Source organism: Pieris rapae, chromosome 13, assembly GCF_905147795.1.
Source record: "Pieris rapae chromosome 13, ilPieRapa1.1, whole genome shotgun sequence".
Classification (NCBI taxonomy): Eukaryota; Metazoa; Arthropoda; class Insecta; order Lepidoptera; family Pieridae; genus Pieris; species Pieris rapae.
In genome coordinates this window covers 6,385,696-6,404,106 of record NC_059521.1, presented here as the reverse complement: position 1 = coordinate 6,404,106, position 18,411 = coordinate 6,385,696, and the positions used below count along the sequence as shown (strand labels likewise).

Sequence of the window (18,411 nt, the reverse complement as noted above, 5' to 3'; positions counted from 1 at the left end):
TAACACAAACAGGGGATTTCCTCTTGTTCAATAATTAGAACTATGCTAATTTTTATAGCAACAACAGTCTTATGATTCATATTATATTAGGTATACAATGTCGTATAGTCTGCTTAAATATTACTAACACAATCGAATGAAATGTTACTGGTGATTTTTATGTATGTCAGAGAAGTATATCGTCACTCCATCGATATGGAAAGGCACGAATAAATATCGTACAGTATTTAATTTAGATTGATTCCTTTTAACATTACAAATAATTGAGTAGTCGCTGATATAGGACATCCCTCAAGCGGATCATCAGTGAGATTGCTACGTCCACGCTAAAACCAATTGTAAGTAGTGGCCAGAGATGGATGCCACAACGAAATTCATAATAAATCATTGGCCGAAACGTTTCTTGCGTTAGATTCATTTTCACGTGTAACAAGAGTTATAAATTTGCCGCTAGTTGACAAATACAAATCAGTGCAATATTCTACATTATTGTTACCAAAGAGTTCTGAAATTAAAAAAAAGTTTTCATTAGCAATGTTTCTAACTGGCCAGTTCTAAACATTTTCAGTGTTACCCTCGTACTAAGCAACAATCAAAATTAACGCTCAATTGACTCGATGAGAACATATTTTAATCCGAGCATTCCTTGACAAATACTTTTAAGAAATTGTTATTTATTCACACTGACGACGCTTCAATTGCCGACATATACCTGTTAAACTTTGCAACGGATATTAATATAGTTTTCAAAAACAGTCATAGATTCAAGATGAACTTCCAGTATAAAATAAACCCAATCTTCTAGGCTTGCCTGTTACTAGATAAACGATTTTTTTTGTTATCAGATGCAGTGAGCAGAAATATAATTAACGCAAAACTCGTTAATTAATACCTAGTTAATAACAATAGAAATTAATTATGCCTTTAACTAATGAAATTAGTGAAAATAGAAACAAATTAAGTTTTTCAGCCTATGACTAAAAGAAATTGGCAAACGTCTTGGTCAGGCTTTGTCGGAACTCAATTAAATGAAATCGGTTTGTTTGGTTTAAAATATTAATTATAATCAGCCGAAATTGGATTGGTTTTCTTGCTTGCTAGCTTATGGCGGCATCCATGCGTCGGACTGTCTCACTAAAATATGACGAGGGGCCGATGTCTGGCCTTGCGTAATAATCGTGAATGGGTGCTAGTTGTGGTGACTGGTCGGACTTTAATTCGTGTATGCGGTGAGGTTACTTATTTCCCTATGTATTTGCGTGTTTTCTCACGAGAATATAAGTCCGTGCTCCTATTTCACCGTGCTTATTGCTGATAGAGGACGAGTCTTTGTAACTAGCTTTTTATTATTATTAAAATATTAATTACTATAAGATATCATGTGGCACATGGTGTGATTTTTGCAACCCCTTAAAAACATTGTGTAACATAAAAAACTTGGCGATTAAAAAGAGTGCCAGAGAATTTATTGCAAGTCTTCTCGTCCGTTCTACGCCCTTGATTTAAGAACTGAAGTAAATGTAAAATTAGAAACATTTAATATGTATTTCTTTACTCTGAATTGTACATTGTGTAACCTGGATGAATAAATCATTTTGAATTTGAATTTATCTAAGTGTGCTATACTAATTAACAAATACAAACCAACTTTATATATAATTCATTTGTTTAATTACAGTTCTCGAGCTCTTGAGAGCAATTGCTTTGTGAATAATCTTAACATTCATTTGACCTACATTCTATATCCATACTTTTTTACCGAAGGAATACAGGAGGCTATCAATTTAATCTGTATGTAAATGAATTAAATCTTTTATTATATGATTTTTATCAGGTATATTCCAACTAAGAGAACAGTATAGTTATCCATACATTTCTGTAGATATTATATCACACATATTAACATGTGGAGAATTTTTTTTTACAGAAATGGGGGCAAACGGGCAGGAGGCACACCTGATGTTAAAAATAATGAGGTGCAGCGCTAACTTTATGTAACTTCTAAATAATCGAGTAGTCGCAATATCGCTACACACAGTCCCGAAGGGTTAAATTTTGGTTCTAATACAAAATAAAGGCCTATAAGGGTAGCGTAGACCAATGGTAGAGTTTGCTGAAATTACATGTGTACTACATTTAAGTTATTTATGTATTTATTATTTTGACCTGTGACCTATACAAGGTGTAACCCGGTAGGAGCTCAATCGACCCGATGCAACATTGCAGATGCGCTCTCGATGCGATAGTGATGTTTTTCATTATCGATAAAAATTTATCGTCTTTTATAAAGTCCTTGATTTTTTGCCTATATTGTCATAAGTAACTGTAATTAATAGTTAGATATTCAGAGTAAATTATAAAATAAACAATTTGACGTTATTTGAAAAAGTTCTTCCAAAACAAATAATGATATCAAATGTATTGGAGGTCTGGAAAAGAAGAAGATATTTAATAAAACGTGAGCTGGCTTTATGCAATAAATGAAATTACTTGTATCGACTATTCATGAAATAAAGGCTATGAATCAAGCTTTTTTTATTTAATTTGTTTAATTTATTGACACTCATTGCAATTTTTTTCTTCGCTTGATAGTTTACATCGACAATTTAGGCACAACACTTTACATCCTGCGATTGCGTCACTATCGTACTTGACCCATGATATCTAAACAAACCTAATCACGATACGGCACGTAAAACTCAACTCTAATACAATGTACAAAGGTATATTTTATATTGTTCAAACTAATATCTAAAATAGACCAAGGCGAAGTAATACTAAGTTTGAAATTACTTTCTTGGGGCCTCATTCTTATAACTTTATGCAAAGACTGTAAAAAGTTTTTATATTACTTTGATAAAAATATGTATTTTTTCTAATAGCCGGGAAAGAAAAAATAAGAAAAAAGTGCGTGCCTATAAAGTATACATATCAGAAATGAAACTTCTTTGTAAATTATTTGAAAAGATGTTTATGTACCAGTATATGATCACTCCATGTATTTGTCTATATTCACACTGTTGTATATATGCTAACATAAAAAATCTGCTTTTAGTGCACAAGACTTTATGCGACAGAATCGCCAGCTAAAGTTCTAACATGTAACTCCTAAACGAATACATCATCCAAAATAATACCAATACCAATCGATCTTCCTTTCTCACTTTCTCTTAATCGATCTCAATCGCTCTCTCCCTTTTCTTCGACAAAAACGCTGCACATCTTCGTGACGTTTCATCCGTAAAAAAAAATCCCTCATGCACCTAAAGAAGTTTCACTTCAAAAAATTATCTCAGTTTATATTTTTACAAATTTACATAGTACAGGTTTCACTACTTTGGGGTAACATATTACTAGCCTTCTACTGAGACGTCATCTATGTTTTGACAGTGTCCATTACCAAAATCTATTTATGTGTGTAAATTCTGGGTCACACTTTGTAACCAATGTAATTCGGAGCGGCTTGTTGTTAAACTTTGTGTGCCATAGGTAGAAATTGTCGTATCTTCATACTCTCTTTTTCATGATTTAGAATAAAAGATGCATGTACACCCTTCTACCATCAACTCACATTTTTTATTAGCGATGTATTTTTATAAAGCAAAACAATGTTTTATGGGTCGAAAGATTTTTTTTAAAAACCCCCTTTTGTAATTGTGTCGAAGCAGACTTACATTGTTTTATATCAGTTATGTATATTGTCTATGGCTGTTCACAGACTATACTTTCGTATTTCAACGATAGAATTTATATTTACAACGCTTGTTTAGAATTTGACGCCTAGAAAAAGTTGTAATGGATCTGTTTTATCTTTATTACCTTTTAAGGCACGTCTTGATGTCCTAATAAAACTAAGAGACACCAGCTTTAAAAGAAAATTGCACCTAAAGTACCGTATGTACTCTGTATTTAAGCATCAGACAATGTAAGATTATTGAATATTGACATTTGAAAGTATGGGTTGATTTGTCAAAACATTGATATGAAGCCCATACGTCAATGAAATTAAAATTGCAATTATGTCTATGACTCAAAAAAAAATTGCAGTTATTTCTTCATTTTCCAAATAAGTTATGACTTAAAGGTCTAGGTTACCAGGTTATAAAAAAACAGTTATTTCTTTGTCTATAAATGTTTCTGTAGAAACGTCACTTGACATCAGTTAATATACAAATAATCTAGTAATCTTTACATCAGTATAGGATGTATAGATACAATAGTAATCAATAGTAATTCTTCGCAATCGCAGGTGTGCATTCTTTATTCCTCGCTCTAGGAATAAGTATAGCAATACAGCGAGTAAATGCTGCCAGCGTTAAAGGTACACTGCCAAAGAGACGAAACCTCTTAAGTTTGTTGAAATTTCCTTTTTATTAATTTTCATTATTACTATGAAATTTAAGAAAAGTATATTAGGTATATATGTTAGTATGAATATTTGATTATTATGATTACTATTTACTTCATAATGTTGATTGCAATGAAACAAGCAACTTGAAGATTTTTGTCATTTTACAACGAAACAGCAGTAAGGTTATCCGATATCTGATTTAATTGGACTAACGATCCAGCACATGGTCACACACGATATAACACAATGATAACAAAACTTTTTTTAAATTTCGGGACAGACTAAAATTAAAATTCGAATATTATTTAAAATTTGACACTGCGATGGTAGCGCCGTCTGTCGGATCCAATGTTAAACATTCCAAAATCAACAACAACTAATAAATTGAAAATTAATTAAAAAAACATTGTCCAGCGGACAAAATTGTGAATCTAAACCATTCCCAGATCCCCTTGAACACACACAAAAAATTTCGTCTAAATCGGTCCAGTCGTTTAGGAGGAGTTCAGTCACATACACACGCACACAAGAAATATATATATATTAAGATATATTTAGAGAGCGGAAAATTTATTGGTTCATAATTCCTGTCCATCAAAGTCTATTAAGAGTTTGTATAAAATTAATATTGGTAGATATAGCACTAGAAGCCATAGAAATAAAATCCCGTCAAAGATGTTTGAGCAAATTTGCCTCGTGCTTTCAATTTTGTATCAGGCGTTTGGAGATGCAGCTATTCTGTATACAAATAATTAAGAGAAGCAACCTCTTAACGGCACGTTTCTTATATTTCTTATATTATTGCTAGTATGGTATTTGAGCAATAATTTGTTGGAGTTTAAAAGTACATATTCAACATATTTTTTTGAATAAAATTTTCAAATGGCAGTTTTATATATTATAACAGGTGCCAAACTGACAGGAAGCTCACCGGATGTTAAGTGATACGTGGACACTAAGATTGCCAGAAGGCTTGCTAGTGCAATGCCGGCTTTTTAATAATTTGTACGCTTTATTCGTAAAGTCAAAGTGATTCAAAAACTTCTTTAGTGGGCGGCTGGTTCCACATAGTGGTGGTGCGTAGCAAAATCAGTTACGGGACGCTTGAGCAGTTTTTTTTTAGTTTTTCGACTTAGGGTCCTTCAAGAAAAGAGCGTAACAAATACCATGGCATTGAGTGTGTAGCCTGCCCGTTTGCCCCCTGTTCTATAAAAAAAAGTTTGTTTACAATGAAAAATTATATATTAATATAATCTTTGTCTGTTAATACTTATATAAATATATATAATTCATAATAATTTAATAAGTCTACTTGCACTTTCAGGACTCGTCTCGTTCTATCAAATAGTGCAAAAAAGTTAAACGGTGCAATTGTATTTATGAATAACAAGCTGACCCGGCGAACTTTGTTCCTCCAGTTTTTTTTTATTGGAAAAAAATACAAAAAAATTAAATACCTACATTAATCATTCATTATTATTTCTGTATTTTAGTACATAGGTTGCATATTTGCTCTCGTGATTGAGAAGCACGAAGTCGAGCCATACTATCGCGGCGCTGTTCACGTGCAATTTCTTGTTCTTCTTCAGTCCTTTCATTTGCAGTATTTCGTATTCTTCTTGCATTACGGCTTTGTCGGGAAAGATTCGATCGTCTTTGAAAACTCAAATTTTCAACCATACCGAGTTTTATAGATCACTGTTTATACGAATGGACAATGGCACTATCATTACATTATAATTGTTAATTATTTATTTAATAGAAATAGTTTGAATATTGATTTCTTACAAATATCAAATTGTCATTACATAGCTGTCATTATACGTCAATAGCTATCATTTGGGTTTTCTTATTCCAAGTCTGATTCCTTTTTGTTATACCACGTTTTATAGTGACTGACGTTTCATGTCAAGTCACACGGGAACGCTGTCGAACGGGATAAAAAGTATCCTATGTCCGTCTCCTGGCTCTAAGCTACCTCCATACCAATTTTCACCCAAATCTGTTCTACCGTTCTTGAGTTATAAGTGGTGTAACTAACACGACTTTCTTTTATATATATAGATGTGACACGAATTTCGAATGCACCCTTACCCTGCAATTCACGTTAATTACATTCCCAAGTCTTAGTAATGTTTTCTTGATAAATAGTAATTACGGTTACAGCTTCAAGTCCTAAAAACCTGTTCAGGTCATTCACCTCGAACTTTTTAAGGTGGGAAGTCTGAACTAAAATATAACGATTAATGACCACTTTCAAAGCTGGATATCTTACATTTTTGTAAATGCAGTTTGAACTCCTTAAACCATACCCTTAATGATAGCCTATCATGGCCAGCCTCCTATGTCAGCCTGGCAGACTTCAGTCACGGTCAAGAGTCGTACACTACTGCGACAATAACTCCTACAAATTCTGCCTTATTCGTAATATTTCAAAATCAGTAATACATATACAGTAATGAGTAATGAGTTTAATAAATAATTTGGAGAGAGTAGTTTTTAATAAAAAAAGAGATGTTTTTAATAAACTACAATCTAAGGTATAAACAGCTTGGAAACCAATGGACTGTGAAATGTGTATTTAAAATTATATTTATTAAATGTCAGGAGTATCGGTATATATTTAGTGTCTGTATTATCATGCACTTGATAACTAAATATATAAGATGGTCAGACCTAAGAATCTATATATCCTAAGAATCCCAATGACCTGCAGATGTGCCTAACAGATAAATAAATACAGGATGTCTGCATCAAAGAGATAAAGTAAACAAACGGAGGGTAGGATCAGAGTTTCAAGGTGATATCTTAAAACTATAGGGCAGGATTACCTCGAAAATTAAGGGATTGAAAATCTTCGCCTCTTTGAGATGATGCGAGAAATGAATAAGACTGAACAATATTCAAATCTGATTCATTATAAAACAACATCTTAAATACTACTTACACTTATTCACACATACATAATATTATTCTCCTCAGCTGGCTTAGCAGCTTCAGCCATTAAAAATTGGAACAACCAAGTTGCCGCATCAACAGTTAATAAAGAGAAGTAGTATTAATAAAGAGTACAGATAACTAAATAAACTGACTATAATAATGACTTTAATAATTCGTTTAGATTTTATTTTTAATAATTTGATACTACATATATTGTAATCAATAAAATTATACTCCAATACTTAATACTAGAACTCAACTACATTCAATGTTTTACAATATTTTCGGCTCAATTATGATGCAAAGATAACCTATTTTTTCTACACAAATAGACGTACGGGAGGTTAGCTGAGGTGATTGGTGGGCGATATAAAACACAAAAGACAACATTGTTGTCACTCTATCAGAAAACGTCGAAGGGAACTCTCAAAATAATAAATCACAGTATCTTTGACCGATAGACTGTTAGGGTTTTCACATATTAAAAAATACATGAATAAAATTTCACTGCCTTTAAATTGTTACTGAGAATTGGTCAGAATTTTGCATGTATGAATATTTTTTGCTTTATAAACAACAAGCCTAGGAAATATTGCTCATTGGTTCAGAAGTTTGCTGCACACAGCCTTTATATAAATTGTTTACGTAATTATAAATAATTGTAACACAACTGTAAGCAACAAACTCCGAAGATATCTAGGAATTCTTTATGTTTTATAGAAAAAGCTTTTTAGGCGTTTTTATAGTAAGTATCATGAAGTCATTAATATTATGTAATTACAATTACGCGCAAATTGTGACTAGCTTGTAAATAAAGTTAAATGACGATGTCTGATTTAGATAAAAATAAGTGATATTTTTGTTTTCTTCAGTTCTTTCAAGTTCAGTTGACATTACAGTGACATTTTAATATTTGAATCCCATTGTATATACGCAAATTTGTTTCAAAAGTAGTGATTTATCGTAAGACATTTCACTTGAATGAACTGTAATCTTTCGCACATTATTCAACCACCCACACATTTAATTACCATATCCTAAAATAATAAGCATCGTACTATCGACCGATGTGAAAGTTTTAATATGCCATAGAGTATATAGATTATAGAGCGCGCCCCATAGCAATTAAAACTTATTGAATAAAAACATTTTGTGACTAAATTTAATTTCCTAGCAAGCCATTATAATTTAAAAATACTATTCGGTTTTGTTTTTTCTTTCATAACGCAATTGTTTTTCCTTTGTTTTGAATTTAAAAAAAAGTCTTGATATCAAGATCACCTATCTCGTGTAGAACTTTCGTAATTTACCACTCAAATAATATGAATTAATAAATAACTGCTATATCATAAAACTTCAGTCAATTTCATTCATATATCACTTTGAATTATGAACGCTATTTTGCAAGACGCCATAGCCTGTGAATATCAGCTAAGCAGTTCATTTATTAGAATTTAAAATTTTGAGACAAATTTAGCAATTTTTTACACAATTACTATGTGAATACCTTTATAATACAGTGAAACTGAAAAATAATTTCCTTGCGTTAATGTTATTTAAATTACAATAATCATCACATTAGAGAAGCAATATAATAATAAAAATCTTCATTTAACATAGCAATCATTGACAGCCCTAGATACACCACTATCAATGTGATAAGTCAACGATAGAATATCGAAGTACATTGTGTGTTTTGGAATATTGATCCTGTATTTATTAGGGTTGTCTCTTGTATTAGAAAAATATAACATGAGTCTGCATAATTCATTCATTTTGCTATATATTTTAGACGGTGAACATCAATTTATATGAAAATGTTAAATTATTATAACGCAGTAATTTTGTAACCAATAACAAACCTTCCTATATGCACAATTTAACATTATTTATTTCAAATTAATCTTAATTTTTAAAATTGTTTAGCTTTGTATATAGTCTTAGTTCTTTGTTATGATAAGTATAAGTAAGAATGTCACTTATGAAAAAAAACAAAAAAAGGTAGACAAAAAAAATATTTTTGATACAAAAAAGTTCTTATTTACGGAAGCGGCAATAACATGATATAGTAGAACTTACAAAGCATGCGTTGGTGACAATGTTAAAATGCAAATGTGACTGGCACAAATATTTTAACATTTATGTCGCATTTGCCCTAGCCCGTTTAATACAAACTTGCAAAACCATTAGCTACAATGACGTCATTGTAACTTGTTGACTAAGCAGCTATAGACTATACTACTACTACTAGAGTTCGTCGGTGTCAACATTTAAATTTTATAGATTTTTTAATTCATAATGACATATCGCATTTTACATTTAATTTTAACCTAATCCTTCTCGCATCTAATTCGTAATTTAAAAAATATGAGGAAACATTCCTAGATACTTTAGAATTGGAAAATCATTATGAAAAAGACCCGATAGATTTATATATACTACATGTGTGATTCGATATAAAGTCCTTGAGAAGTCTTAGTCTATAAGCTGTATTGAAAACGATAAAAGTTGGGTCAATCCAAAATCGAACCCTCTACTTTCGCCAAGGATTAAAATATAGTCATTTTGTTTTAAAGATATAAGATTTGTCCCAACATAGTAGACATTGAGTAATCCATTCCTATTTAACTTATATTAGCTCATAATACATACTCAAAAAGTTTATATTGTAATGTATTGAATTTGCACTTATGACGTTTTTGGTCTAAGACACATCAAATGCAGCCTTCACAGGTTCTCTCGCAATGAGCTTCTGATGAATAAAGGTCTCTTTAGAATGGTGATTTAAAAAAAAAATAATGAGGACATAGTATGAAATGATAACAATATATAATATATAAGTTCCTTCAAAAATTATAAGAAAGTTATATGTGTAACAACAACAGTGTGATATATTATAATAGGTGGTATGCATACAATCATCTAGAATTCGAGTTTAAACTTAAGCGTTAAGTATGACTTCTGTAAGTCAAAATTAATGACTTACGGAAGTCACACGAAGTCTCGGCTCTGAATCAGAAGGTATAATAATACAACCCGTTTATATTGAACCTTTATAAATGTTTTATTTACAGTTGATTGAATCAATATTCTAAGTTGCGAAATTTATTACATTATGCCATACAAACCAAAGGTAACATCATTATGTGAAATATGTACTGAAAGGCTCAGATAATTCTTTAATATCTTGGTAGTAAAAAAAATTGTGCAAAAAGTTTTTATCAAAAGTATAACTTTTCGAGTACCGTAGTCCATAGCCAATGTGGCGAAGTCCTAACGAATCACGCACACAACGCGTAGGTAAACTCAGTAAGGCCGTGGAGTGCGCGCGCAGCGATAGTGCGCGTTGTTCGATAAAGTGCGGCCATATTTGATCAGCTGTCAACAAGGATATTGCTTATGGTTTTTGTGAGTATTTTTTATCTGTACTTAAGACAATGAAAACTTTTTGGTTCAAGGATTTGATTTTCAATGGACTTATATGTTTATTTCGTTGTGGCAATTCGTTTGTTTGACAGTTTGTATGACGGCATAGGTTAAAAATGTAAAACCTTGAGGGAAAAGTCTGAAGTTGTTGTTGTTTCCTTTTTATTTGAGTGGATTTCGGTTATATTTTGAATGACTTATAAATATATCCTGTATTATTGGTATTTAAGGTAAAAACTAAATGCAAATATATCTACACATCAGATATCATGTATTTCATTACTATTCTCGACTACCATTATCTTTAAAAAAACATGTAAGAACTTTTTGTGTATTTTTTTTGTTTATTAAAGAACATTGGCTGCCAACTCCTTTTTAGAAAATAAGTCATAAAGCTTACAGTCCAAATATCTTTTCTCAACAAAAATGGTTAAGTCCTATTCTTACGATTTTCGTTTCAAAGATACTTTATTTCTCAAAGAATTACATTCACTTAGAAACTTTAGAGTAGATAAGTAATGTACATCGTGATATGAAATTAATAAAAAAATCGCTATATAAAATAAAAAACACTACCTGCTAAACAATACGTACAATATTTATAAAAAAATTGTATTCTTAAGATGTGAAACAACCCTATTGGAAATTGGATGTGTATTATGTCTAGCTGTTCAAAGTTTCAGATTTTCACATTCATCATATATCTTATATTTGATTCTGATCAGATCATGGCAGATTTAGAAGAACTATTTCTGATTTTCAGCATATTATACAATTTTTGCACAAAATAGTATAACGAAAAGTAAATTTCAGAATGGCAACTTTACTACTGTGTGGTATGTCGGAATCTTCACTCAAAGGCAAAATGTTTATAGAGCTGTCTTAGTTAATTACTAAGATACAATTTAGGAATTTTTATTGCTTTCTTTACTAAGTAGCAATTAATTGCGACGTTGAATGTCTAAGATCCTTTTATTTAATTAGTTAATAATCTTATTAAATAAATAAAGAATAGTAGATACAGTATGAATATGTTTATAGACAATCCTAATAATTTTTTTCGAGAATGCTATTTCAAATTTTATTCACGATATCATATATCGGAATTGTCAAATATATCTGGTGATTACTTCAATAACTCACTTATTCACTCCGCTCTCCCTGCAATCCAGAAAGTGTATTGGCTTCCAAAATAAGAAACTTCCAGCGCTCCATGTCCTGTACCGCCTCCCGCTAATTGCTGGCTTTTAGCTACAGGATATTGTTGGACAGACACCGTGGAAGACGACCTTGTGATGGCTTACTTAAGTCTTTCCAATATTAATATGAAAAAGGCACCACATTAATTCAAAGGAAAAAATACACGTACAATTACTATTAATACTTCTGTTATTTAAAGTAAAAACAATAAACTTTTTTTTTGTTCAATAAAATTTTCTGTCACATGGTGCAAATCCCATATAAATAGTTTGTTTTTTCAATATAAGGTCATTGAATTCTTACACCAAAACCATGGTAATAAAATTTCGGAGAAGGAAATCTATTAAAAGTTTAATTCACATCTAAAAGATATTTATCTAATCTTTTACTCGTAATTATATACAGTTATCGGCCTAATTAATAATCAATGTATCTATTTAACACTAATATATTTAAGAAACATGATTTTTAATCTTCATGAATTATGCAAATCAGATAACTGTGAAAAACGGTAGCCCATTCTCTATGTTCATAATTTTTCGGTTTGTCAATTTTCGGTCAACTGTTTTAAATTGGTGTGTATCCAACGAAATAGATTTATGTCATTAATACTAAATGAGAGATTGGAATTGTCAGTTTCGTTATTTAAAATAGTCACTGACAGTTGTTAAATCCTTGAGTTAACATTAAGCTTTTCATAAGTTTAAGCCATTTTCCAAACAAAAACAAATCATTATCAACAATAATTGTTTTAATTTATAATTTTTAATATAAAAGAAGACAGTGCGGTATGTGCTGACAAATACATAGATCAGAAGGCGAATAACCATAATTATCACTCGCGAAATAATTTCTATAAAAAAGGAATAATTAAAATTTCTTTATTCATATTACTAACTATGTACACTTATAAACGTCATAATTTCAAAAAAGATACCAAATCAAGGGCGTAGACTTAATAAATTAGAATGAAATAAATGGAAACGATTTTGTCGAATGAATTTTACTTTACTTTATTAACTACTCCAGTTAGTTTTTACAATTAAGTAATACATATCTATTATTATATGGAATAACTGTATTTCTTATGGTGGTATATTTCTTTTTGTACATATACATACATAAAAAGACAGCATATTATGGTACGCTTCAGTTAAGGTCGTCAGAGCGCGTCATTTCAATTTTAAACAACTATTTACTAGATTTTAAATGTTCCAGGTAATCCACACAAAATGGCGATCATCAAACTTACTATTTGTTTAAGTTTAATTCATATGGCCGTCGGTAAAGGTAAGTTTTTATTACTTATATTTTATGTAATGTTAACGTGAACGACTAATTTCGCTAATTCTGGTGTTGTGTTTGTTCCTGTCAGGAGAAGGTTCTTATGAAAGAAAAAATTAGGAAAATTTTAGTAATTTTAAGTATACTTAACCACCATAAGGGCTAATCCTGACTTTTTTTACGAAGGCAATTTTTTTCAGTGCTTTTACAATTCAAACTTTTTTGATTTATGGCACTTGACATAACATATGTACCATTTTATGATCAAACATTCATATAATATATAATATGCTTCATCGGCATGCTATACCTAAATCACATTCTGCAGAAAATCTTGATGAGTGAAATCGTAGACGAAAGTATTCGTAAACTTAATTCGGAAGTTTGTTTTTATAGCCCTTTCGAATCAAAACCGTTACCTAATGTTTTTACGCTACCAATTTAAGTAGAACGTAATAAAATGACATGCTCTGATTTTACATAAACAGACCCACTGGCATAGAATACAATGTACCAAATCTTCTTTAAATGATTATACCAATTTCCGATGTTAACGCGAGACATAGGCCGGTATTTTTGATCTTAGATTCAGAAATTTTACTTGGCGTTATGTCTGACTAAGGGCCTGTTTCACAATGTATGTATAAAGTGTCAAATAGCTATGCAACACATAAATTATTCGAAAGATAAAAGTTCCGAATAAGATACTTGGCATTTCATGACGTATAGCGCTATCTGACAGTCGTGAAACGCAAAAATACTGTTTATCCTACCAATAAGTAACAAATAGCTTATTTGGAACTTATCCGGACATTGTGAAACAGGCCCTAAGTCACGAAAAATTTAGTTTTGGACTTTCCACATACTCTACTGTTATGGCATCTTGACTAAACCCCCAGAGATGTATTGGATTTTGACGTATCAATGTCATGTAAACCGCAGATATACAATTTTCTATACTGCACGTGTTATAGATGTTTTCTATATTAACATGCAGCATAAACGAATTAGTCCGCACTTCATTCTATGATTTTTAGGCATTTATATAATTTCAGTTTAATATATTTTATAGCTCCGACACAAGAGCGTTATATTTTTTTAAATATCTGTCCCAGTTTATTTAATATATACGTTGTATGTACTATACCTATTTAATTATTTATAATACATTGCGATATATAATATATAACGAAATAAGTAAATCTTTAAATCCTTTTGATTAAAAATCAATATCAGTCTGTCGCGGTCTTGCTTTTTGTTTGAATATTTTTTACAGCATCACATAACGGTGATAGGTCATTGGCGTGAGTTTTTACTGTGAATCTATTCTGACATATCCTTCGATCGGTAATATGCATGAGAATAAATGAAATACAATGATAATAATAGTATTACTTAATTAAAACAATATACTAGATTCATTTACTGATTATGGTTTTTACTTAAATAAATAAATAAAAATAAATCAGTGGCGCTACAACCTCTTTAGGTCTTGGCCTCAGATTTCTGAGTCTGTTTCATGATCATTTTTAAATCTAATAGGCAAGTAGCAGATCAGCCTCCAGTGCCTGACACACGTCGTCGAATTTTGGGTCTAAGACATGTCGGTTTCCTCACGATGTTTTCCTTCACCGTTCGAGCAAATGTTAAATGCGCACATTGAAAGAAACTCCATTGGTTCACAGCCGGGGATCGAACCTACGACCTCAGGTATGAGAGTCGCACGTTGAAGCCACTAGGCAAACACTGCTCATTGTTTTTACTTAGCATTTCTTTTTTCCCATTACTAGATTAGTTGGTAGTAGTAAATATACACATTTTTATCTGCAATGTAACGATTTTTTAAATTGATATTGATAAAAGAAAACGTAAAAATAAATCTCTGGAAGTTACTCTGAATGTCAATTTAAAGATTAATATTTATGTAATTTTAATATATGTACCTATGTCTATTATTACTACTTTAAAGTTTAGAAAAATAAACGTGTTAGTAAGCATTTTAATAACACACATAATGCCACAAATATTTTAATACTGCGCTTGATTATAATCTCCGTCAGTCAATGTCGGTCTTATAAATGAAGGCTATTATTAAGTCTTGTATCATAGGGACAGATGAGTAAGGTATTATGGTAAAAGCTGATCCTAGCTTCCCACTGTATATAGCAGTCATATACTCTAGACATATCACTGTATACAGCGTATTATATAATAATAGATATAGGCCACTTCTCAAAAAGAAAACCGCTTTTTTCACTTATGGTCAAGTACTCGGGTTATTTAGGCTGACTTTCTGGACTCCATGCGAAGCAGCCTAAAACACACAAAATGACAATAATCAAAGAAAAAAAAAAGAATGAGGGAAAATATTTTTTTTCTTGTAAAGAACAAGCTGTTGCTATGGCTGTAGTTGGATGCTGAGGAGCAGAGATCACAGCAGCTAGTTTGCGCCTCGATCGCAAAAAAAAAGAAATTTTTTTCCCATCTTTGAATTTTATATTAACACTAGCTGCTCCCGTGAACTTCGTTTCTCCTTAATGTGATTTTACCTAGCACACGTTCTTAGTACATACCGACATAGAAAATTTTGCTATGCTACCCCAGAGACTGTTCGGTTTTCCGGAATGGAACCTTTTATGTTGTTATGTGCATTTTTCTCTATATGAATCGCAGAGTTCATGTCATAAGCTTTTAATAAAAAAATAAAAAATGGAGGTTATTTGGAGAGGGTTGAAAATTAAGGGTTGTATGTATTTTTGTATGCCGTACCATAAAGAAATATAAAATAAAAAAAATATGGCGCTGAACAACCTTTATCGCTTAGGTGTTCGTAAGATAGTAGCCGATTCTCAGACCAACGAATGTGCATATTAAATTTCATAAGAATCGGTCAAACCGTTTTGGATGAGTATGGGAACTAACATTGTGACTCGAGATTTTATATATATAGAGATTAATGCCAGGAGAAGTTTTCACATTCGTCTTACGATAACTGAGTCGCTTCCTCTTTGGCGTAACTAAATAATTAGGCAAAATAATATTAGCACTACGGTATTAACACATTAATACTCCTTTTTGCATCAGACGTATTGTGAATAAATAGAAACGGGTTTTATCATATTTTATATTTAACTAACTATAACTGTAGGTTTCGTAACCTTGTCGACTGTAGTTGTATTGGTAGGTCGTAATTCAATAACAACATGCACCTTAATCACCAAATCCAGCCTACGCTTGACTTATTGCTTTATTTCAATCGGGTATAATGTTCGATCTTAAAAATTAATTGAATACAGGGAACGCTCACGCACTCGCGAGACTCGAGACGCTTAAAATGAAGAGACTTCAAAAACTGAACTAAAATATCAAATAACAAGCCATAGGAAAATGAAAAGAATCTACGTAATATCCTGGAAATTCGTGAGTGTTTTAGAACTAAAGACATGACAAAAGTTTTTCTTAATAGGATAGGCAAACGAGCTTATAAAGTACTTTTATGACAGCCCATGGATATTTTAGTGGTTGCCTTGCCGGCCTTTGGAGGAAGAGTATGATCTTTTTATAAACATTTTTTTAAACAAAGGTCCTATTTCTCAGGGATTCCACAATTCAATAGTTCACAAAATAAAATGACTAGTAAACTAGGATAATATTTTCGGTAAATTTGTAGAGGAAAATAGTCTTCAGAGTTCATTCCCTTTAACTGTAAATTGCCGTGTCATTGCTTAAGTTATTAAATACATATTAAAAACTTTTTCTCATGATGCCATGTAGGTGTTACGTGGGTAGTCAAAATACGGTCTTAGAACATTGGAAAATGCACCGTATCACATGACAATAACGATCTATATACTGTGTTTTTAACATTTGCATATGTTACTTGTAAAGAGATATGAACTTTATGACGAGGCGCACAGGCGAGATTTTTAATGAGATTGGCAATCAAACCCATTTTTGGTTGGCTAAGGATTTGTGTGGGTTATAATGAATCACAATTATTTCAGACCCGTATAAGGTATACTTACATAAAGTGAGGCCCCAATATACCACAAAAACGTGGTAACGAAACATCCGTTTCAAACTAAACTTCTACCGTCTTGAGTAAGACAATAGGAGTAAACGGGGCACCGTTAGTATAAAATATTAATTTGTAATTATTTTATTCATTAATATATGAATCAGTGCTACAACCTTTTTATGCCTGGGTCTCAGAACCTAACCTGAAGGCCTTCTAAATATGTTTCATGATAATTTAAACGTCAATTTAATAGGCAGTGAGTCAGCCTCGTGTCTTTTTGGGCTTAAGGCGAGCTTCCTGACGATGTTTTCCTCAACCTTCGAGCGAATGTTAAATTTGCATATAAAAGAAAGTCCATTGCAGCCGGGGATGGAACCTACGACCTCAGAGATGAGAGTCGCACGTGGAACACTGCTGTGGCTTATTCATACAACTGTTAAAATGAATGACTCTTCGACGGGTTTTCTGCAACGTATTGGTGGTGGAGTAAGGATTGTTGACTCACTTGCTGCCCATTTAAAACTAGCAAAAATAATAGTAGTGATTATATCAGTACAAACTAAAGTAAAAAAAGAGTGTGTGTACTTATGTACACGCGCGTTGGAAGTTATACTTATTTGGCGTATGGAAAAAAAAATAAGTAAAATGCAGTAGTGATTAACGATAAATATTTAAATTAATACAAAAGATTTTATTTAAAAAAAAAATTATTAGTAAATACTATCAACGTCGTATTTGAAATTGTATTAAAACACCAAAATAATATAAAGAAGTATAACTTCAATAAAATAAACAAAAATAAACTAACCTAACCCGTTGTCTGTTGAATTTTAAAAAGGTTAGCAATGGTGGGCATCATAATGGCGTTAGATTTGATAATTCTCCGTGAATCTTTAAGCACCGCAAATAAAACGGGGCCTTAAAAACATGACCTCTACAACTAACAGCAAATATGCTGTATTTATCCTCTCTCGTCTCAACAACTACATCACGTCATATTTTTTTATCCATAATACCTAGAACTTGACTGTCCTTGTTTTTAAATATACCCATTGTTTAACTTAGATCCTAAATGTCCAGTTGTACTCTGCAGTTTTTCACGATGAGATGAACTGCAAGGTTTCAATTTTGATTTCTTTTACATAAAAAAATAACTAAGATGATTGATTGTTAGTCAAGAATAAACTATGAT

The 18,411-nt window shown here is 31.5% G+C and overlaps 1 protein-coding gene across 1 annotated transcript in view; it reads left to right on the top strand.

Annotated features, from left to right (window-relative positions):
* Positions 1-10,573: 10,573 nt before the first annotated feature.
* Positions 10,574-18,411, top strand: part of LOC110993605 — a 30,540-nt gene continuing 22,702 nt past the window's right edge. Inside the window, exons 1-2 of the mRNA XM_022259936.2 lie at positions 10,574-10,699; positions 13,136-13,207. Of these exons, the coding sequence (XP_022115628.2) occupies positions 13,150-13,207 (58 nt within the window). The 5' untranslated portion in view covers positions 10,574-10,699; positions 13,136-13,149. The remainder of the gene's footprint in view (positions 10,700-13,135; positions 13,208-18,411) is intronic.